The following is a 22,818-nucleotide window of genomic DNA, read 5'->3' as shown; positions in this document are numbered from 1 at the left end:
AAACCTCATTTGTATTGGCTTTAAGGTAATTAATCTAGAAATAATGCTGCACTTAACAGGATTTACGGAAAACCCTCAGCAAAAGAATCAAATTAGAAACGTAATGCCTCACTCTGGGACCTGAGCTCACAAGTTCTGAAGGAGCTCACCAGAGACGAGTGGCTCTTTTAAAGGGAAACCAGGATATTCTGTAATAAATCTTGGAGTGCTGATTCAATTCAGGTTATCTCACAGCATAATGAACTCCCTCTTTGTGATACAGTAGCCTACTAGATTAATAATAATTATAGTAATCAATTAATCATCATTTAATTAATCACTGATAAGCTGATGCACAAGGTGTTTTTCCTTTTTGTTAATTTCAGTTTTTTGTTTTTGTTGGTACAATGAACGACTATAAACCTCAAACTGTTTTTGCGGTTTCTTCCCATTCTTTGAAAGACAGAGCAACCTGCGAAACAGCTGCATTTTTCATGAGCAAAAGCGACTCTTACTCTGGACTAAGCCACAGGACCCAAAAGTGTCCTATGTGCACTGTCTTTTCGAATCATGACCAAAGTCACTGCAGCAGCAGAATCAATCAGAGACATGCTGAAGAAGAAAAGTTAGGGAGCAAAAGCACAGACTGTCAGGACCGTCTCAGCTTTACAGCTGCATACATGCATTAGCATAAACACACACTCACACATTCTTGTGCTTGTTCCTTTTTACATAGACATTTATATCCAGCACTTGCTCTTTGGCTTTCATACATATGCATGCATAAGCATACACATGGACACAAAACTCTGAATCACACACCGGTCCGAGATGTTTTTAAAGAGATGCTTAACTCCTGTTATAAATATTAACATCCAGAGTTTTTTGTCTCTCACTCTCCTCCACACGTTATCTTTTCCATTATTTCCCTTTAAAAAAAAAACAAATGTTTACACTGACAAACAAACTAATCAGTGCACTGTTTTTCCATTACTATGATAATGACTACTTATATTTACCTCTTTATTGATTTCCCAAAGCAAAGTTAATGGTATTTACCATCTTTCTTATTTATTTAATTCAAGGCTTGTGAATTTTAGGGGTGATGATCCTATAAATGTCTTCTTTTGTTGTCTGTTCTCTCATTCTGTCCTATCTGTGTCCCAATCCTCATACTGACTTGGAACAGGATAGCAAAAATGAAATATTAATACTACTTTGGACTGGCACCAGGTGTCAGAATATCTGCAGGGATGATCATTTATATGTTCAGTGTGTTATGTGATTATGAAGATCAGCTTCCAACTGCTGCTGTTTTACTATTACCTTTGGTGCATTAATAATTTTCACCAAACCCCAAGATTAATAACCCATTTTCAAGTATGATACATTCTGGATCAGATTTTCAAATCTCGTTGTGAATCGTGAGAAACAAGCACTGTTTGCTTGTGTAGTAAGTAGGCCAAAGAAGAAACAGAACCTTTGAGACAATTTCAGAGGCCTGAAGACAAAATGGAAAAGTTCACAAGACCTATAAAAATGCTAAAGAGCATACGTTTTTTTCTACTTTCCTGTCACCTAAATTATATCAAAACCAAGCCGCTACCTCTGGTGTTCATTTTAGCCCAAATTAAGAGTCAGCAGCGATATAGCAACTGCCACCTTTGCGCTTCATAACGTCTCTTCAGAAACCAATGGGTGACGACACTGAGACCACATCTATGTTTCATGCTACCTATGCTTCACAGCCCTCCAATACGTTTTCTGTGATTCCTTTAGATGTCCTGGCCTCCACTGACATAGTAAACAGATTGGAAATTGATAATTCTGCTATGCACCCAACATCTCAGACCCTAAAACAGTATCTCCCTTACAATTAGAATTGACTTGAATATAACACATTAGAGTAAAAATACAGTTCATATTAATACATTAAATGTTCAATAGTGTTATTGTAAATGTAGCAATGAGCAAAATATAATGTTTTGTTTTTTTTAACCCTTTTTGGGAAATGTTAAGTGATTTGAAGTTGAATAGTAAAAGGACTGTGTTTATACAGCACTTTCTCGAGTCTCCTAACCAAACAAAATGCTTTTACGTGATGCCACATTCACCCATTCACACCACATTCAGAAACTTATGGCAGGCTGCTATGTAAAGTGCCCATCAGCCAGCAATGTGTGATTCAGTTTTGGGGTTCAGTGTCTTGCCCTACACTTCAGAATGTGGACAGTAGGACCTGGGATCAAACCCCAAACCTTTCAAATGAGAGAAGACCAACTCTACTGCAAAGCCACAACTGAAGGAAGAACTACATAACATTCTACACGGACACCAATTGCAAAAAAAAATATTACCAGACAAATTCTCAACACGAGAGGGAGAACCACTAATTAAAAAACAGAGAGTGCCTGGCAAAATGAGATTGAACCTGGTGGGAGTATTCATTTAGTTAGTGGTCAATTGTACATTCATTTGATAGAAAAAGAGAATAGTTTTGCCTGTCATGGTCGGTAGAATGACTACAAGCCTTATAATCTGCCCAAATTATTGGTTAATAGTGTGCCCATACAAAATAGTTATGTATTTTGCTTCTTTTTCTGGAGCTGCAAGGTGTCTGTGGTTTCTGTCTGCCAACAGAAGGTCAACATTTGACTCTTTGTTTCATATTCTCCAGCAACTACAGCTACAACCTGCAATGACCCAGGGATCCCTGTCAATGGTTCCCGATATGGGGACAGTAAGGAGCCTGGAGACAGCATGACGTTCCAGTGTGATCCAGGGTACCAGCTGCAGGGCCAAGACACCATCACATGTGTACGGATGGATAACAGATTCTACTGGCAGCCTGACCCTCCAACATGTGTCGGTAGGTGCACTGTGAACAAACTGATATTAAAGGAAATAGAATATTGCATCCTAAAAACAGGTGGACTGCATGTGAAAAAGGCACTAGATATGAATGTTTTTTGGTTACGGACAACAACACTTACACCAACAATACATCAGTCAATGGAAGACTGAATGCGTAGTCTAGTCTCTGGAGGTGGAATGATCCAGAGTTGTTTCTTAAGTCTGAAGTGAAGGGAGTAAACAACAAACATGACAGTTCAACTCCCACAGGGACTCCTGTGTTGCTGTGCCACATCTGACATACTTCTCTGCAGGCAAATCAAGTGAAGCCTGCTGGTGAGGTGATCGCTAATCCCAAATGATGCTGCTGCTGGAGCATCAGATGCTTTTTTATTCTTGAGGCATGCTCTTTAAGATCAAGGACACGTTGAACAGGTGCAAGAAACTGTGGTTGAGATAACATCGAACAGTGTTGCAGTGGAACACAGGAAAAGTTCAACGGGGAACCCGGAAGTCTCCTTTACTTGAAATAGAGAGAGGGGGAGGCTGTGGAAAAAAGTGGTCAGATTTCTAGAATCACAGAGGGGTGCAGGCAGCTTTAGGGGTCCCTATTTCTGAACCTTTGGAAAAACCAGAGCTTGTTTGCTCTTTTTCTCTATTATCACCAGCACTGGGCCCTCCTGCCGCTTTTAGCCCAGCAAGCTTCCACATCCCACTCTACACCTCATTCACACAATTCTGCTGCAGTTTTTTTTCACTCCTCCACTTTCAGGTGTACTTTCCTTCCTTTATTTTCTTCTGCGACCGAGTCTGACACACTTGAGTCGCTCGCTAAAGAAAGAAAGTGACTTTCAGTTCTAAAGGCTGGCTTTATAGAGACAGAAAATGCAGCAGTAACAGAGTCCATTCTGAAGAAATATTGTCTCTAATGCAGCAAGAGCCTTTCAGTATCCTCATCATCATCCTCATCATCATCAACAGACAGATCCAAGAGTTTGTTAACCTTTTTTTCCTTCTTGACTGCTGCATTTAGTTCAGTTTTAACTAAAAATGTCATGTCAATATAGTCACAGTATTTATCTTATTTGGGTAGATGGATGAGAAAAATTGCCTGAGTTTACCATGGAGGTCTTGGACGCTGTATTTTTTTTTATTTTGCAAGGATCAAGAGGAGATATGACTTGAGACACAGCTGAAGGTTGAATTTAAAAGACTTGAACAAGCATAAGAGAGATTCTGCAGAAAGCATTCTCCAAACCCATTGGCCATCAACATTGATATGACTCCAGGATTGGATGCCAACTTCTCCAGCCAACACTTCCTTTTCCATGCCATGTTTATGTTGCAGATGTAAACACTGCCATATTTGGTCCATTACATCCCCTGGAGTAGGACCTGTCCATCTATTTCAAGCAAGTCTCAGTTCAACAGTAGACTCTGGCTTACTTCCCTGATATGAAACCAAAAAAGAAACCTATATTCTTGTGATTAACTTACAATATAGGGGCTCTAAGCTTGTTAAAATAACATCATGGTAAAGATGTGCAAAAGATTGCATCTGATGCATTCCAGCAATCCAGGAAATGTAACTACTGATAGGCTTTTGTGACACAGCATTAAGCAGATTTGTTGCCCAAGTTGAAATGTTTGATCTAAAACCGGTTGTTAGTGGCACTTGCATGCAGATATCTGTTAGATAGAGATAAATAAATCTTTGTCAGATTTCCACCCTTGGGAGCCAGGATACCATTATGGCGGTTTGTGTTCCACCTGCTCCTCTCTCCACAGGCCTTGCTTCACCAAAGCCTGCTGATTGGACAATACTACCCTGAACCACAAATGGAAACCAGAACACCCCCATGTTGAACATTAGACCCCTCTTGTCCAAAGCTTACATTATCATGTCTCACTGTGAACAGAGACTATGGTGTCCATGCTCCACTTTGCAACATTGCACTACAGACATTTTTCCTTCTTGCTGGATGCCACAATCTATCACAACCTAACTTTTCATGCAACCATGTCTGTGAGACACATTACATCTTGTTACTGATATTCCCTGTGACTCCTTGCCAGTGACCTCACTTTAACCATTCTGTAAGGTTTTCTGTTTCCTCTGTACATGCATGACTCCCCTCCTTTGCACTTTCCCCCTCCAGTTGTGAATCCCTGAGTGTTCAAAAGCTCTGAAGATTAAACCAGCATTAAACACAACAGTCGAGTGTAGAAGAGTGGGTCTGCCTGTGAGTGATTTGCAACTGTTAATGCCTTTGTTTATGTCTTTTTCACCGTTGATAATCCGTTCACACCCACCTGCCACCCCCAAGACACCTCTCCATGTTTCACATTCTTCCTTCGCATCACCAAATTGCTGCTTGAATGCATCTATCTGTCTCTCTTGCCAATAGCTCTTTCCTGCTCTCTGGCTTGTTGTGGGATGACAGGACCGTTAGGGGTAATTTTCCCTGCTAACTACCCCCGGCCTTACACTCTATAACTAAATCTCACAGTTTCTTTTTTGGTCTTTCTGTCTCTCCAGCTACCTGTTTAGGTAATATCAATGGTCCACCAGGAGTAATTATTTCCCTTCTAACCAAACCCTGCCATACTCCCCATCACGGAGTTACTCTCCTACCTATGGGGGTTGTGTGAGTGGTCAATAAGGGGTGATTCGCTTTCCAAATTACTCCTAGCTCAATGCTGTGTAATCATCTTTCTCTTTCTCTCTCTCTGCTTGTCTCTCTCTCCAGCAACATGTGGAGGGAACGTCAGTGGCCCTTCAGGAGTGATTCTGTCCCCTAACTACCCCCAGCCATACCCCGCTGGGAAGGAGTGTGATTGGAGAATCAGAGTAAACCCTGACTTTGTCATTGCACTCATCTTCAAAAGGTAGGCCACCTGAATAGAAAACATAGCTCTCTCTCTGTGTGTGTGTGTGTGTGTGTGTGTGTGTGTGTGTGTGTGTGTGTGTGTGTTTGTGTGTGTGTGTGTGTGTGTGTGTGTGTGTGTGTGTGTGTGGTGTGTGTGTGTGTGTGTGTGTTTGTGTGTGTGTGTGTGTGTGTGTGTGTGTGTGTGTGTGTGTGTGTGTGTGTGTCCATTGCCACTCATAGCAACTAAAGCTTGAAACAAGAAATCAATAACCTTGTAGGATCTCAAACACACAAATAGTTTTATATAGTATTTTTATCCAAACTTGACATAGTGTTAAGTTAAGTTTTTATTATGCTGGGTTTAAATCAAGCATGGTGTTGCTTAAGTTTTGAATGCATTGTTAATGTTAATTATATGATCCCATCACTCGAGAAGCTGAATAGCAATCATTCTGCCTATTATACTTAACATTAACATCTAATGCAGGCCAAGTATTGATGGCTGCAAGTGCTGAGTACCTCCCCTGCTGTCTGTTGAGTGAGTTTAGTTCCAGAGCATCTCAGCTAATGTTGCATGTTGAGCTACCTGCTAACTATGGTGTGGATAACGAAGAACATTTCAAATCAGTCAGTGACCAATTGCTATGATTAATTTCAGGTGTGTGCTTCATGCTATGGTTCTTAGTAAAACAACTCAAACACATTACAGGGTTGCACAACGATAATTACTACATGTCGGCATTTTGTGCAGATGACACTGTAACCGATGTGATTGGCCACACCCACACAGACGTGAGAAACATTCTAAGCAGCAAAATGAGCTGTGTTTTTGCCAAGGTTTTCTCATTTCAATTTTCTTTTACTTTCATTCAGATTTATTGTTGTAAAATTGAACTCAACTTTGATATTGTGTATGCATTTTAGCAATTTCAAGCCAAATTTTCAGAATCTTAAACTTTGCTTATATGCACCTGTACAAGGCAAATTTACTCTAGGCTGCTGCTCAGTTGGTCTCTCTTATGTTTTATATAAACAGACAGAAGTTTTTCTCTCCTTATAAAGATTGTCAAAACATTAAATAGCAGAGTGCTAATCACACACAAGTAAAGATGAAGAAAAGTGGTATTCTATCACAACCATATAATCAGACGTCTGCACTCAAGTTAGAACATTTATTATTGAAGCAGCTTATTGTTACCATAGTGATTGTTTTAACAAAGCTACTGAATGCTTGAAGAAATAATGATGCCATATCAACGCTTGATTGAGAGTGAAATTTTCTTCATTGAAAAACAAGGTTGCTTTGTATGTGATGTTTGTTAATGTTTCTGTATTTTATCTACCAGAAAAATAAAGTATAAATGATTGAAAAAAGTATTTCTAACAAATCACAAATAACTCCAACCCTTAGAAGATGAGAGAGCAAAAGCAAGGTGTGTTTCCCTCAACTTGGAGGCAATATGTCAGAAACAAACACATCAGTGCTGAGCAATAGTCTCACATATGGTATCAATTTTTAATTAGATTGCCCAAATACCTGAGAAAACCTTCTAAATTACAAAGTTAAAGATTCAGGGGATAGACAGAGTCCCAAAGGCAATTTTTCAGAAATATGTTTTTCTTCTGGCCTACATTTAAAAATGTATCAACCCCCATGGACTTGGTACATGAGTTTATTTTAAGTTTACTTCAGAGTGTGGACTTTGAATGACTCACTGTTGTCCACACTGGGTAAAAACAAATCTGCACTGTGTTGTAAGGGATCAGGCCAAGTTTAGAACAATGTTAATTAACACACAGTTACAGTCCATGAAGGTAATAGAGAAATCAATTTAGGTGGGCAAAACATCTCAAAGACTTTACATGAGTCTGATAAACTACAGTTAAATCTAATTCTTACATGACTGAAGTAGCTTCATGGCAAGTTGTGAAATAATCTTTCAAAGGTTCAGGAAGTTTCCTTTGTATTTGTTCTTGTCTCAATTAGATCATTGTTCTTTTGTTTGTTAACCAGTGTAAGCGAAGAGTTGATTTGGATGCATCCTCATAAAGTGAATGTTTTTGTTCAGGATCTTTTTTTCAACAAAATTTGAATGCAGATGAAACAGCACTGTGTTGGTTTGAAAAGGGAAAATTGTGTGCAATTAGAAGGGATTTCTGACATTTTCCGTGTTGTGGTTTTGAGTAACAAAGCAGTGTTTATTTACATTTTAAGTCCTGATTGTGCCCCAGACATGAATATTTTACAACTCACTGTGGTCAGGGGCTTAAGACTGGAGCAAAAGTGAAGACTGGAGTATCACATATAGCAAGGGAGATAAAAGAAGAGCAGACTTTCTCAATATCGCCAAAGGAGAAAAAATGACCCAATTTCATCTTCATGTTTTTCATCTGAACAGATCATTTCCTTGTTATAACACAGACGCTGTTTTTATTTTACTCATAATGAAGTTTTGTGTCATTTCTTTGTCATTATTTATGAAAATCCGAAGAAATAATGTGTTTAAAAAAAAAAAACAGCTGTCATTTACTTCTGTCAAGCAAATTACTGATGACTCAGTCTTTTGAGTTAAATAAGAGTAGACTATGTTTCTCAAATAAATTCAGAACTCATTTTGTGTTCTTATATTTTAGTAAATTGAACATATAGCCTTATCTAACCGCTTTTATTGTATGGTGCCAAGAGGTATCAGCCAGACGTATATTAATATTATATTACACTTCTCTATAAGATTTCTGAAGGTGATATTATTTTCTACTCACAGTCAGTGTGGTCAAATATGTCTTCTTCCCTCAATGAGTGGACTCATGTTTTGTGGCTGTGTAATTATTCTCAAGAAGACTGAAAGGAAAACCTAAAATTTAAAAGATTCTTATTGATTGAGATTAAGGTCTTAACTTGTAACTGACCCTTTTGTCTCTACCCTGCGGTCATGTGAGGTCATGATGCTGTTCTGCACAGTGAGATCTTTATGTTGTTTTTATGACATTTAGTAGCTTAAGCATTCAGACCCTGAATGTTATCACCAATGCAAAAGGTATTAGCAGGGATCATTTTAATGCTTTGTCAGTGCAAAAAGGGGCTTATGTGCAGTTAAGCCCATTGTGCATGAGATACAAACACAGGGCTTAAACCTTGAGCATTCTTTGCACTTATTTTGACTTTGTTAATGATTACAGACAATGTTTTGTAAGTTCAAAAAGTACACTATAATGATTAATCCTGATTTAGGACATAGTTCCTCTAACTTTCTCTAACTCTTTTATCTAACTTATAATCACAATCCTTACAACTGAAATACATGCATGAACGAAAACCAGCAGCATAGAAAAGAAGACAACCCTGCACACTCATCCATCACACTAACACTGCAATAACCACGATGATCAAACACTGTGATCTTCTTCAGGTGGTAGTTCTTTGAAAAATAAGGAATGAGTCTGTGTTTTTATAGATTTGCCGACCAATAAGCTGACAAACTGATCGCAGGTGTGGTGTACACACCAAACATGTAAGTCTCCAAAGATGAAAAACGTCCTTAAAATACTCGAGTCATATACTGCAGCCAGATATTCCCAAGAAATTAGATTATCAAGCAATCATGTAACAGCTATGTACACAAGCCATTTTTAACATAACAAAACTCTCAAGAAGTGATTTAGAAATTAAATAGGTCCACGTCTCATACATCAAAAAACAGGGAGAAAAAAAGTTAAATTTATTGAGACAGAACCAAAGCACTCATCATTACTTGAGAAGCTTTAAATAGATTAGAAAAAAAACAGTGTGTGAGAGAGTGTATTTGGAAAAGCACCTTTACAGGGCAGGTCACAAACTGCTTCAAAATATTACAATGATAAAAGCAAGGCAACCCGGCACTGGTCGAAAGACCTGAGGGATCTATTGGTGCTATAAGGATGAAGCCAGTCAGATATTTACACGTCCTTCATCATGCAGTGCTTTATTAGTTAACACCACCACAAAATGTCAATTGTGAAAATGATTGGCAGGCAATGTACTGTAGGTAAAATAAGATTGCTGTGATGTGAGTTGTTGTGTTGGACCTTGCCAACAGTCTTTCAGCGTGGTTATGGATCAACTGTAGATGGCTGAGGGAGCACTCATCGAGGCAGGTGAAAAGGGAATTGCAATAATCGAGACAGGGAGATATTAAAGTATGAATAAGTATCTCTAATTCTACTTGTGAGGCAACAGAGTCCAGTTTAGCAATATTTCCTAAATTAAAGAAACATGAACAAGTTAATGATTTAATATGTTGGTCGAATAGCACAGCCTGAATAGGGACTTCCAAGATTTTTGAGGTTTGATTTTCAGAAATAAAAAGTGGAGTAATGCGCTGAGCAACCTTGGCAGCAATTCTATTAGAGGTGGTGAAAAGGACCTCCCTCTTTTCAGTGTTTAAACATAATCATCATATTTCTGTATTGATGCTGTCAGAAAATGTTTGACATAATGTAAATGTATGAAACTACTAATTTATAATAACTACGGTAGGTTTAATAATTCAAAGAAGTTCAAAATGAGATAAAATGATTCATCTAATGCTCTTGATTAAGGTCTTTATATGTCAAAGTCCAAGGTATATAAACAAAAATCTCTGAGGAGAAGGTTTAAGTCACCATACAATGTAATACACAGTGCAACATGTGCTTGATGCATGAGTATAGATAAATCCCAGCATACAATCAATACAAGGTATCTCTCACAATTGAGGCTGTACAGCATCCCTCTACTCTAAAACTCCACAGGGTGCTTTTATGCTATTTCTATACTGCTACCCTTCATCTGCAGAGCGTGTCTCCTAACACTACACACACACGCACACGCACAAGCACACATCCTAGAAAAAACAACAAAACTCTGAGCTCAGTGATTTAACCTGACAGGCGGAAGACAGAGCTAATGTACACATGCACACTGTGAAAGTGATAAAGGTGTTTCTATGTAGGTATCTGTATGTTTGCATGCATGTGTGTGCTTGTGTGTGTGTGTGTGTGCTTGTGTGTGTGTGTGTGTGTGTGTGTGTGTGTGTGTGTGTGTGTGTGTGTGTGTGTGTGTGTGTGTGTGTGTGTGTGTGTGTGTGTTTTTTTACACACACAGATTTGTCTGTGTTTGACAGGTGGGAGGCAGGGCTAACACAACCACTGTCAGAGCAAACACACAGACCTTGTATCAGTGTGTGTGTGTGTGTGTGTGTGTGTGTGTGTGTGTGTGTGTGTGTGTGTGTGTGTGTGTGTGTGTGTGTGTGTGTGTGTGTGTGTGCGCGCGCGCGCGCGCGTGTGTTCTTATACTGTACCCTCATGAGGGCCAGTTGTCTTCATGTATGTGCAGAGAGATGAGGAGAAGCTGTCAAAGTGAAAACTAGCAGAACTTTTGTAGAGAAACAACATGCTGTAGGCTCAGGCTGCAGGTATAAAAATTCTGTGTACATATTTGGTTTGAGTGTACACACAAACATGCACAAGCATACTGATGGATGCAGGATGTTTCCTTCTCAAATATCAATGAAGTTTGTGTTTCACTGTCTCTAATTCAAGGAGATGAAGGAAACCACATTGAAAGTTTTCATTTTCTAATGCTGTAAACACAGGCGGAAAATGTCACACATGGTAAGAAGATTAGAGGAGAGGTAGCACAAACTAATTTGCAGTCATTAACAGGAGCAGGTATTTCAATTTATCACACATCACTGGATTAATTGTGTGGAGAATTTGAACAAGGAGACACCAAACAAAACAATAACGCAATCAATCTCAAAAGATTATTTAACACAAGTTTTTTGTGTGTGTCTTTTTTACACCAGTTTCAACATGGAGCCAAGCTACGACTTCCTACACATCTACGAGGGTGAAGACTCTAATGGGCCGTTACTAGCAAGTCTCCAAGGCAACCAGGCCCCGGAGAGGATAGAGAGCAGCAGTAACAGCCTCTTCCTTGCATTCAGATCTGATGCCTCACTGGGCATGTCTGGTTTCGCCATCGAATTCAGAGGTAATTAAACCCCCAAAACTTTGCCTTAGTAATCTAATGTCCCTGTTCATTTTCCTTCAAGGTCACATAAAGGTAATTGATTCCCTGTAAGATAACAACTAAATGCTTTAAAACCAATCTGCACACTATTGATTGGTCATTCCAGTGAGTTTTTTGCAGGGAGCCTCCCTCTCATCATTGCATAAGCATTCAAGGGGCTAATAATAGGAGGGGACATGTTAATAGCTGTTGATTATGTAGTCCATTGGATTTAATAAGCTTTTACAATTTGATGGGAACATTTTTCTCCTCAAAAGACACAGCAGGATTTGGTTTGACAAGAGGGACAGTTGTCCAAAAGAGTCAAAGATACATTGCATATATGTGTTTAGTATGACAAAAATAATGTTTAAACAAATTAGTTATTGAAGAAGTATGAAGTTGCTGTAACAGAAGTGAGTAATTTGCCCCTTTCACACATGGACTTCTGCGGTTTCCTTCATAATATAAGGACATTCAGACCCTATACTTTCCTTTAACCTGCCTTTTACACATGCACCTTTTCAACAAAAACTTACAAAATAATGAAAACTAGATTGTCAAATACATTTTTGTTATCTAACATAAGTAGAAAAACAAAGATTTACCAAAGGAAACTACAACTTACTGAAACTGTATCATGTGTTTGCTAAGCTAGCCAAAATACAAGAACATTATAGAGAATATGTTCAGTTTTCGTCTAGCCATTTTTCATATGGTCCAGTGTTATGAGATTTTTTTTTACACATTGTTATTTGTCACTTTGTTTTTTATTCCTGACAAGTATCCTGTATCACGAGAAAACCTAAACTAAAACCAGTACTTTAAGTTGGCTGGTACTCCTTGGCGTACCAGGACTTTTTTCTGTGTATCGGGACGTCTCACCAGCTGCTAGTACCTTTTCCTGTTTTCATTACAGTTTCTCTTGGAGATTCATAATAGCACCTGAAATACATTACACAAAGTCATAGCCTCGTCCTTTGGCAGGCAGTACTTGACACTCACCAGTGTTTTCACTTGAGTGAATGTTGATTTAAAGCAAACATGCAAGACTCTAAAGTCTTGGATAAACGAGGGAAATCTGAGTAAAAGACAAATATAGCAACTTTTTTCTGGCACAAGAGCAAAAGGAGGACCCAAACTGAAGCAGAGCTAGGTCTCTGATAGTTCATCACTACCCTGCCAGAAAGTGAATAAGGGTAACACTTGTACTTTTTTTCCCCTTCCGCTTAAAGCATTGGGTAAAATAAATAAAACTAAACAACAACTGAGCAGTTTCCAAAAAAAAACGTATCTAACACACCAGCATTAAAAACAAATAAAAACCAAACTGAAATTGTAAATAATGAGTCTGTATTAGATAAAACAAATAACGATTAAATATATAAGGAACAATATTTAAGCTTATTTCATGCTTGTTTTCGGTAGTTATCTGCCCCTTTAAGGATATGACCCACCTCTATTGGCTTTTGCAGGGAGATGTTTACAAACTGTACAAAACATACATCGTTTTTTGCTGTTCTCCATCAATGAGAATTCTATTGTTTATCAATCAACTTAATTATTAATATGATCGCATTGAGTGACAGCTCATCACTCGGTAGTGGTGACTTTTTCTCACTATTAACCCACAGCAATCAGTCATCAAATTACCCGATTACACTAACATCTTACCAAGGGGGTGACAGGAAAAAGTCCACCCAGATATTAAGACATTTTCAGAGAGCAGGGCATATGTGAAAGGAGCTATACCCAGGGTTTTTGCTTTTGTTGTTGTTACCACTGTATTGAATCTTAAGAGATCTAATAGAATTCAGTCAAAGTGAGAAGTGATTAAATAGTCAATACAGCAGTGTTTCCTGCTCAAACTGGATTATAACTTAAGCTACCTACTCTATTCATTTCCATCTTACTGTACATGAGAAGTGTTTTCTGCAGTTGAAAGGGCATGCTGCTCCATGTCAGCCCGTCAGTTGTTTACTTCCACAGATTGTGACTCATCCTGATTTTACAGCCGTTGCCTGACTGGGGCTGATTTAACAGCAATGCGGAACTGATGATTGGTTGTTCGACTGACTAGAGACTAGATCTGCTCTGTCAAGTTTTTCAAACTCTTTTTTTTGCCCCTGTTGTTTCTCTCACTCCATTTATCTCTAATTAAAAAAAGATTATCTCCTTCTCTGTTGTCTGTCGCCTCACACTACCTCACACCTCTGTACTTTTGTCATTAATTCTCTACCTTTCATCTGCCATCTCTCTAATTAAAACACAACCTTAATCATCTCCCTCTTTCTCTCACATCCTGCCCTCCACCTCTTTCTTTCTTTCTTTCCCTCTCTAGCTGTCTGTCGGTTTCCCTCTGTCAATATCTTGTAGTTATTGTGTGATCAGAGTAACAAAAACTAGCTGGCTTATTGCCAAATAATAAAGATCCAAGACAATTTTTGGCCCTGATTGACTCTGCATCCTTTTCTCCCGGACTGTTTCTCTTTTTTTTCTCTTGACTCCGTTTTTTTATTACCTAATGTTTATCTCCTGTAAGTTATCAAAACTGATTTGATGAATACAAATATTTTTGACAAGTGATATTCAAAAAAAGAGTGTTTGTGAATGTCTTTGTCTCCTCAGAAAAACCAAGAGAAGCCTGTTTTGACCCTGGTAACATTATGAATGCCAGCAGAACAGGTTATGACTACAAACTGGGATCTCAGGTCTCCTACAACTGTCACCATGGCTACACAATAGTGGGCGGAGAAACCATCACCTGTGTCATGGGAAATGATGGCAAGCCAGTGTGGGACAGTGGTCTGCCGTCATGTAAAGGTAGGAGACACACACACAAGAACATCCTCACAAAGCCAGACACCATAATTATGATATGTCTCATGTAGGATCCCTGCTTCTTACAAACTACTGGATAACAATCTTCTTCCATCCACCTACATGTGCTTCCAGTTAATTAGGTTCACCTGCACAATGTTATACAATCCAACAGAACTGTTTTGCCATACTGTGTATAAAGATGTCATTAAGCATATGCCATGAATGTATTTTCATAGACTTGTTTATTCAAATACAAATTTTTGTTTCAAAGTCAGACGTTATGTGATATACAGGACTTCAGGTTTGTTTTAGGCATCTAGCAACCTTCTTGTATCTCTATGAAAAGGACAAAAAAAAAGATGCACTGCTCAATGAAATAGTTAGTTTCATTTATTTTTCCTGGTTTCAAAGTAATTTCTTTTGTGAACTGGAGTGTTTGAATCAAAGGCAGTAATCTCCTCCATGTCAATACTGTTTGTTTTTTTCTTCACATAATGTCACTGGCATGATTTCACAATCATATCTGCATTGTTGACACTCAAAATCAAAGTAATGACATTAGCTTAAGCTGCTTAACACTGAGTGGTAATCTTCAGTGTTGAAAAATGAAGTCAATGTTTAACTGTAAAAAAACTGAAGTTACTTGAATGCCCAATTGAGGCTTGCTGCAAAAGCCAAGGATTTTCAACAAAAATGAAGCATGTTTCCAGTTTGGTCTGAAAAGCTCATTTCTTGATTCGATAACACTCTACAATGATTATTTTTTTTTCTATAACTTAAGTATCAACATGAAGAGCTATGCATAGATATGCAATATTAGGGAGACTTGTTGAATTGACTGACTGACAGCAGGATGTACCTGTGTGTCAGGAGGCTTAAGGCCCACACCGCCTCCAATTATTTGTATATTTGAGTTAGTGTTTCCATATAGTGAAGGCCATCATTTGGCTGAACAACCTCTTTTCAGAAACCAAGGGGAGACCCCACTTTCACTTCAATAGAGTTTTATTCTGCCACCCTTCCTCATGCATCCTCTCTGTAGCTGTTGCTAGTAGCCCATGTAACCCGGCCTGATCTTCCATGAGCCAACCTACTTGTTATTAGAAGAGAGAGAGCCCAACTATGGGGAAAAAACACTACACAATCATAGGCAAGTGATTATATAGCTATTATTCTCCAGCATAGCCAAAGAGTCAACATAATTAACACTTATAAACTACAATTTATGGCTGTGCTGTCTCATTGGTTTGATTAATGAAAGTGTTCCCAATAAAGTTACCACTTAGCATATATTTTACTTTCAAATGAGAGGATTTATATGTAACTCAGTGGTTAAGGTGTCTGACATTTAAATGGAATACCTTAATTTTCAGTCCAGCTGGCATCCTTTATTTTGTGCCATACTCATGTCTCCCTCTCCTTGTTACTTAAGTCACCTAACACAGGCAGTCATTTAAAAAATGGTAAAAATGTGACAAAAACATAACAAAAACTCAACCAGAATATTTGAGTCGCACCATGCAGCATTAAGGTTGCAGAACCATGCAAAATAATGTTTGTTGGATTTAAAACTCAAATAGTAAGGTTTTAAGTCTGTGTTTGCTTGTGTGTCTGTTTTGTGTGTGCGTGAGGGGGTGATGGATTTGTGTGCACATCAAAGACAGAGAGCTAGTCAGTGATTAGAAGTCTGAACTGTCCAACTGATGGACAGCTCAGAGAGCCAAGGAAGTGACACCTGCCAAACTGCCATTCAGAGTATATATGTTATTTCTAGAATGTGTGTGCATGTGCATGTGCATGTGCATGTGCGTGTGCATGTGTGTGCGCGTGTGTGTGTGTGTTCCCTAAATTGATATAGACCTGGCCTGATGCCACTTGGGTATACAATTCAAATAAGCCATGGAGCAAGGTGGCGAGACATGGAAGACATTTTAAAAACTGGCACAAAAGACACACACCCAGCGAGACAAAACAACGCACACTTTCGTATACCTTTTAACACTTTGACAAAAGGCTCCTGTGAAAGCTCTGTTTAATAATGTCTGAGACACAGCAAAGAGGAGGGTGGGAGGTGAGAGGGAGGGAATAAAGATGAGATAATTACACTCAGGTAGATATAACAATGAATAACAGACAGTAAGAAAAAATGCTCTCCAAGTTATTTTATCTCAAGTTCACATTTTCTTTTAAAGATGATACAGCCATTTATCCATAGCACATCTGTGGTTTGAACCCAATGACGCAATACCCTTTTGTTTAAGAGCATAATACATGAAAAGTTGGATTCAAATAATAAAAGAAAATATCTGAGCTCTTTCTTTTGATTCATATTTTGAGCTACATCTTCAAGGAACTTTAAATTATTATATTAATACAAAAGCAAAAATGTGTGATTGTATGTCTTGGATGTATTAACACCTTGTTCTGGTGAACTATAGGTACATTTTTCAATGTTATGAAATGAATTCTTTAAGTCAGGAAGGCTGTCAATCAGGAATTCAGGCCATAATGTAACCAATCAAACTGTGGGCATTTCTTGGATGGGTTAAATTAAGCTTTTCCAGTAATTGATAACATGAACAGATAAAATAATAAACTTGTCTTCATTAGCAAACAGTAGTGGCTGAAATTGATTCCGTTTCTTATTTAGATGCTTTTCCCCACAATAATATATTTAGAAACAGAAGCCAAGTATTGATGTTGAAGTCACATTTAAAGGCTATTAATGGAAGACCACATAGTGGTGCATTGTCTAAAGAAAGATCTAAAACTTTGAAAGGCCTCAATCCTCAACTGGGGATTGATTCAAGGTTTAAATTTTAATCGATGTTGGCTTTAGGTGTGTTTTCTTTTAGCTTTCCCTGTGGAAACAAAAAAGATACTCTGCAGTTTATGCTTTTATACACAGAGAAGCATTACACATCAAAGCTCTTGTGAGGAGTTTTTAGCTGTTAATGAAGCCCACTGAAATGAATACTGGTCCTTCTATATGGCCAACAATAGCAAGCCAGACCACCAGAAAGAAGGTAGATTATTTCTATGTAGTTCATTTTTAGTGCCTCATACTACTTAGATGTTTAAAACACAAGATCCGAAAACAGATAAGGCAAAAGGCTTTTTTAAACAGGGGATACCAACATCCAAACAAAATGAAAGTTCCTCACAGTAAAGGCGAGGGCAGTTTTGTGCTAGTTTCTTAAGTAAGCGACAGGGTTTTGGACTGGTTGGTGTAAAACCATTCATGCTGCTATGCTCTGGATCCTTTGCAGAGGTGTAAATGTGAATGCCAGAAGGGAGTCACAGAGCCTGTACCAGGAGTTGTGTTGCATGTGCTGAAGAGTTGGGGTTTGGTCTTCCTGGTTTTGTATTGGGCAGATCAGCACAATTGAGCAATTGAGGCCACATGAATGTTAAAGGTTGCCTGGTCATCAATCATGACTGTCTTGGTTGGCATGAGTTTGGTTGGTCAACGCTGGGTATTGATCTGTAGATGAGGTGGAGGGGCTGACTGGGATGACAAGCAGCTCAGTCTCAGTCACCTTTGAGCTCAAGGTGGCGCTCCCTCATCCGTTGAGAGACATAGGAAAGGAATGATGTGATGCAAGCTGAGACTCTTGTGTCATCTGACCAGAATAATAGAAAGAGCTGAATATTATCTGCATAGCAATAGTTTAAGAAAGTGTGGGAGAGGATGATTTCACCAAATTGAATGCTGGATGTTAAGAAGAGAAGGGAACCAAGTACTGAACCTTGAGGCACCCCTGTTAATGAATTGTGAGATTTGAACACTTCTCCTTTCCAAGATACTCTGGAAGATCTCCCTGAGAGGTAGGGCATGGACCAGTGGAGGGCAGACCCTGAGAAACCAAGCTCAGAGGAGGATTTGGTGGATCATTTTGTCAAAGGCAGCTTTCAGAATCAAAGAAGGAATTGATCAGCAGCTCTAGCAAAACACAGTGATTCAGTTGCTTTAAATGTTTCTTTATCACACCATCATTCAGGGTATATATATCACAATGAAGGGCGAGTATAAGCTTGTATGCAAACTCACACTTTGAGTAATACCTTAAGTAAAGTAATTGATTCACATTTCTTTGTTGTCAGTTACATATTGTTTGTCCCAATTCTTTGAGGCTGTGTTTTACTTTGTGTTTTGAAAATAACCGAGGCTGCAACAATATTAGCCCAGCTATTGGTTGGAGGGGTTGATTGTGCTGTTTTCTGTCAATTAAGAGATTCAGATATTTAAAGCACACCAATTTAACTGACTCCAGTTCTATTCAGTAATCTGACTCTTCTCCTCCCTTAGCTCATATTGCACATTGGATTTTCTCCCCACATAGTTAGGGAAGTTTCTCTGTCTGTCTGTCTCTATCTTTGGGCAGCTCCTGGGGCTTTTAGACCAAACTCATTAGACAGGGTGAGACCTCTTTAAATAATACATCTCCACTCACACTCCCTCCGTCTCCTCTCTTTTTCCCTTCTACCCCCCCTCACATATTCCTCTTTCACCTTATCCTTTTTTCTTTACTCTGAACCTTCCTCTTTCTCTCCTTGTCTTTACACTCTCTCTCTCTCATTTTACCTTCCTCCCACTTTCTCGGTCTGCGTCTGATTTACTCTATATTTTTCTCTCACGATTTCTCTCTGGCTCTCTCTTCCCTTCTTGCTCTCCCTCTCTTTCTTTTTCTCTCTCTCTCACACACAAAGATACACACACACACGCCTCCCATCTTAAACCGCTCTTTTATTGGTTTCCATGGTAACTAAGAGCTGGTGCGAGAAAGAAGGAATTCTCCGTGACTGTTGATAGGGTTGTGTGTGTGTGTGTGTATGTGTGTGTATGTGTGTGTCTGTGTGTGTCTGTGTGTCTGTCTGTGTGTGTGTCTGTATGAGTCTGTGAGAGAGGGAGAGAGACACAGAGGTAAAATAAGAGAGAGACGTAGCTATTACAGAGTGCCGCCCAGAGGCAGAATTCACTCAGATGCACCTTGGTACAAAAAACACACACTCATGGATTTGCGCTATGTGAAACCATTCATGCCTATTCATCCAAACAAGCTGGAATGCTCAACTGTTATTTAGGAAATGCTGTGTAAGTTTGAATATCGGTTTAAGAGACCGTTAACAGTAAACAATATGTTTAAGCTGTGCGTGGTTTAAGGACACAGATTCTTGTTAGTTTGTGACATCACTCAAGTTTTCAGGCAAGTTTTTCAGTGTAACATATATTGAATGTAAATCTGTGTTTATAACTCCAAACTTGCTTGTGTTTCCCCACTTGGACATGAAGTTTTTGAAGTAAACAGCAAATTGACCTGCATATAGCTGTGCTATATGCCGAGTGTAACAAGTTGTTTTGTGGTGAAGAACTATAAAATTAGCTTTGATCAACATCATGAAGCAGTGTCCAGACATTGATGATGGGTAAACAAGCCAGAGAGCTTGTTGTAAATAAAACTATCCAGCTTGCAGCCCTGGAGCCAGAAGCCCCTGGCATACCAAAACCCCTTGCACTTAATAAATGATCATGGCACGCTGGAAGTGATGTTTTTTCACTTTTTTCAGAAAGTGTAATTAGATGCCAAATACTATTATGTATTATAAAATTACAATGATACAGTGTCATCCATTACATTTCAATAATTTAAGGGACGTCAATGAAGAGCTTTTTTTTTAAACACAAAACCATATCGGATGATAAAATTGGTGACAATTCTCAACATTTATTATAAAATTACTATTAAACTATGGCTCAATTACTTTTGATACAAGTTACCAAAATTAGTTTTTTTTTTTAAGGGTAAAAATACAGTGATGCCAGTTCTAAAAATGTATTATACACTCCTGCCCTACTCTCTTTTCAAAATACAGTCAACTATAGGCTTCAAAATGGCAGTTTTCAAACCAGAGGTTTAAGTCACAGTAACCGTGTTCACATTATATCCAGTCGATAGCTACCACACAGGAACCCAGACCATGACTCCCTCAAGCAACATAACTGTTCTTCCAGTGGCTGTAAAAGCGCCACAGAAGTCTTTGCCTTTCCAGTCCGTAAAAACAAAGGTCTGACCAAAGGTTCTCACGGCTGGCTAGCTCTGACTACCCTCTCTACATCTTTATGCTACACTAAGCAATGGTTACTTGTTTTTTCCCTGCTTCCCCTGACCTTCTGAATAACACACCATGTAGCCACGAGGTTACAGTCATGCTCCCTTGGTCCTTTGATGCATTTTTTTCTTTTGGTAAAAGAGGGCTCAAATAAAAGGTTCTGCTTACTGTAGCATTAGCAGCTGCTCTAAACGTGAAGTTGTTAATAAAAAAAAACCAAGTGTGGTTAGTTTCTCCACCATACGGTACTCTGCCATCGCTGTTGATGAAGACTGTATCAGAAGTCTTGCTCCTTCTTGATTTTGATTGGTCTGTGATCAAGAAGAAGCATCGACAAGTGCAGCAGTTTTACGATAGTACTATTTTCAACTGAAAGCACTGTGAGTGCAGCAGCAAAAAACAGCTGACATAGAGGGCGTTCTTTCACTTAGGGCGATGAAAACGCTGAACTGCCTCAGTTCTATAGAAATATTCACTGCCAGTGTAGAATACACTGAGAACAGACACAGGCCTTTCAGGTCTGAGATCATTTTTTTTATATATATTCATGATGAAAATACATGGACTGTAGTGTGTATAATTAGAGTTCACTCGAGAGCTTGTGATGGTTTATACTGTTGTGATGAATTCCCCGCCTGAAAAGTGTAGCTCACAGAAACTATTCTGTATAAGGGGGGGAGAAAAAAAAGTCCTGAAACAACTGCAATTTTAACTTTAAAGTCTAGGACATTTTAGAAGTATTTTTCCTCTACTCTGACTACCATCCTAAGCCCTGCTGTGTGTTTGTGTGTTTGTGCTTATTTGTGTGAGAGCGAGGGTAAAATGAGAGGCAGACAGTGAGAGGTAGGACTACAGAAGTGTTGTGTATGTGTGTGTTCTCTTGTATGTGTGGATGATCAAAGCCCATGGATGTGTGAGGAAAAAAAGAGTGACTTGCATTGCAGTTTTTTTGCATTTACTTGTGTGTTTGTGTGCGTTCGTGCGTGCGTGTGTGTGTGTTTGTGTGTGAGTGTTTGTGTTTGTGTGAGTGTGTTTGTGTTTGTGTGAGTGTGTGTGTGTGTGTGCGTGTGTGTGTGTGTGTGTGTGTGTGTGTGTGTGTGTGTGTGTGTGTGTGTGTGTGTGTGTGCGTGCGTGCGTGCGTGTGTGTGTGTGTGTGTGTGTGTGTGTGTGTGTGTGTGTGTGTGTGTGTGTGTGTGTCAGAGGGTGTGAGTGATCAAAGAATATGTGTGTGAGGGTTTGATAAGGCTGACACCTGAGCCTAGAGCAGCACCACTGGGGAATTGTGGGCAGATCAAGACAAGACCTCTAGACCTGAGGGTTTGAATGTAGCAGCACAACAAGAATCAATCCAAAAAAAATTTCAATCGATATCAGTGCCCGGGATCAGTGGGAGTGGAAAGAAAGAGGGTGATTACTGTGATGCTTTAGGAAACAAGAAGAAAGCAGGAAAGGGTAGGAGTGGGGAGGAAGAGGGCGAGTGAGTGGGAGTACAACCACTGTCTAGTAAAGAAGTGAAAACCAAACCAAGTTTTGCATTTTTCTGTGTGTAAATTGGTTTTACTGAGTAAAGCTCAGCCGGGAACACGGGCCCAGTCTCAATGTCCACACTCATGGTTTCATAGACTTTGACACATGTCCCTGATAAGTCCGCAGGGGCTCAGGGTTGTACCTCTGTGAAATCAGAAAGTGCTTTGAGCTTCTCTGGTGAACTTTTGAGCCCTTTATGCACAGTTTCCACAAGAGTGAAATGCTGAAGACTTTGCTTGAGGGACTTACCCCTGAGGGGATGTCTGAAACATCCTTTAGGAAGAAAAAATGAAAGTTGGAAAATGACAGTCTCTTATTTCTGAATTCAAGCTTTACATGGTAATAACATTTGATTGTTATGTCTCAATCAAAAAACACATTCTGGCTAATGTAATATATATTTAGACAACGTGTTAAATTGGATCATTTGGACTATATGGCTTGAGTATTCTTGCAACATACTAATCCCAAAGACATTTGGTCATCATAACCTGTTTTGATTTGTCAATGATTATACTTTTAAAATGAAAAAACATCCTTTTTCTTAAAGTACATGTTCAAGTTTTAGCCTCCAAGACCTATGACTCATACATTATATTAATCCTACCTCCTGTCCCATTTATC

General features: G+C 38.9%; 1 protein-coding gene across 1 annotated transcript in view; it reads left to right on the top strand.

The window, feature by feature from the left end:
* Positions 1-22,818, top strand: part of LOC117810667 (CUB and sushi domain-containing protein 1-like) — a 605,880-nt gene that overhangs the window by 490,966 nt on the left and 92,096 nt on the right. Inside the window, 4 exon segments of the mRNA XM_034680592.1 lie at positions 2,657-2,848; positions 5,583-5,721; positions 11,528-11,715; positions 14,362-14,556. Of these exon segments, the coding sequence (XP_034536483.1) occupies positions 2,657-2,848; positions 5,583-5,721; positions 11,528-11,715; positions 14,362-14,556 (714 nt within the window).

The sequence above is a fragment of the Notolabrus celidotus genome, chromosome 3 (genome assembly GCF_009762535.1).
Source record: "Notolabrus celidotus isolate fNotCel1 chromosome 3, fNotCel1.pri, whole genome shotgun sequence".
In the NCBI taxonomy this organism is placed as follows: Eukaryota; Metazoa; Chordata; class Actinopteri; order Labriformes; family Labridae; genus Notolabrus; species Notolabrus celidotus.
Note: the sequence above shows the minus strand (reverse complement) of the source record. Positions and strands in the feature narration are given on the sequence as shown.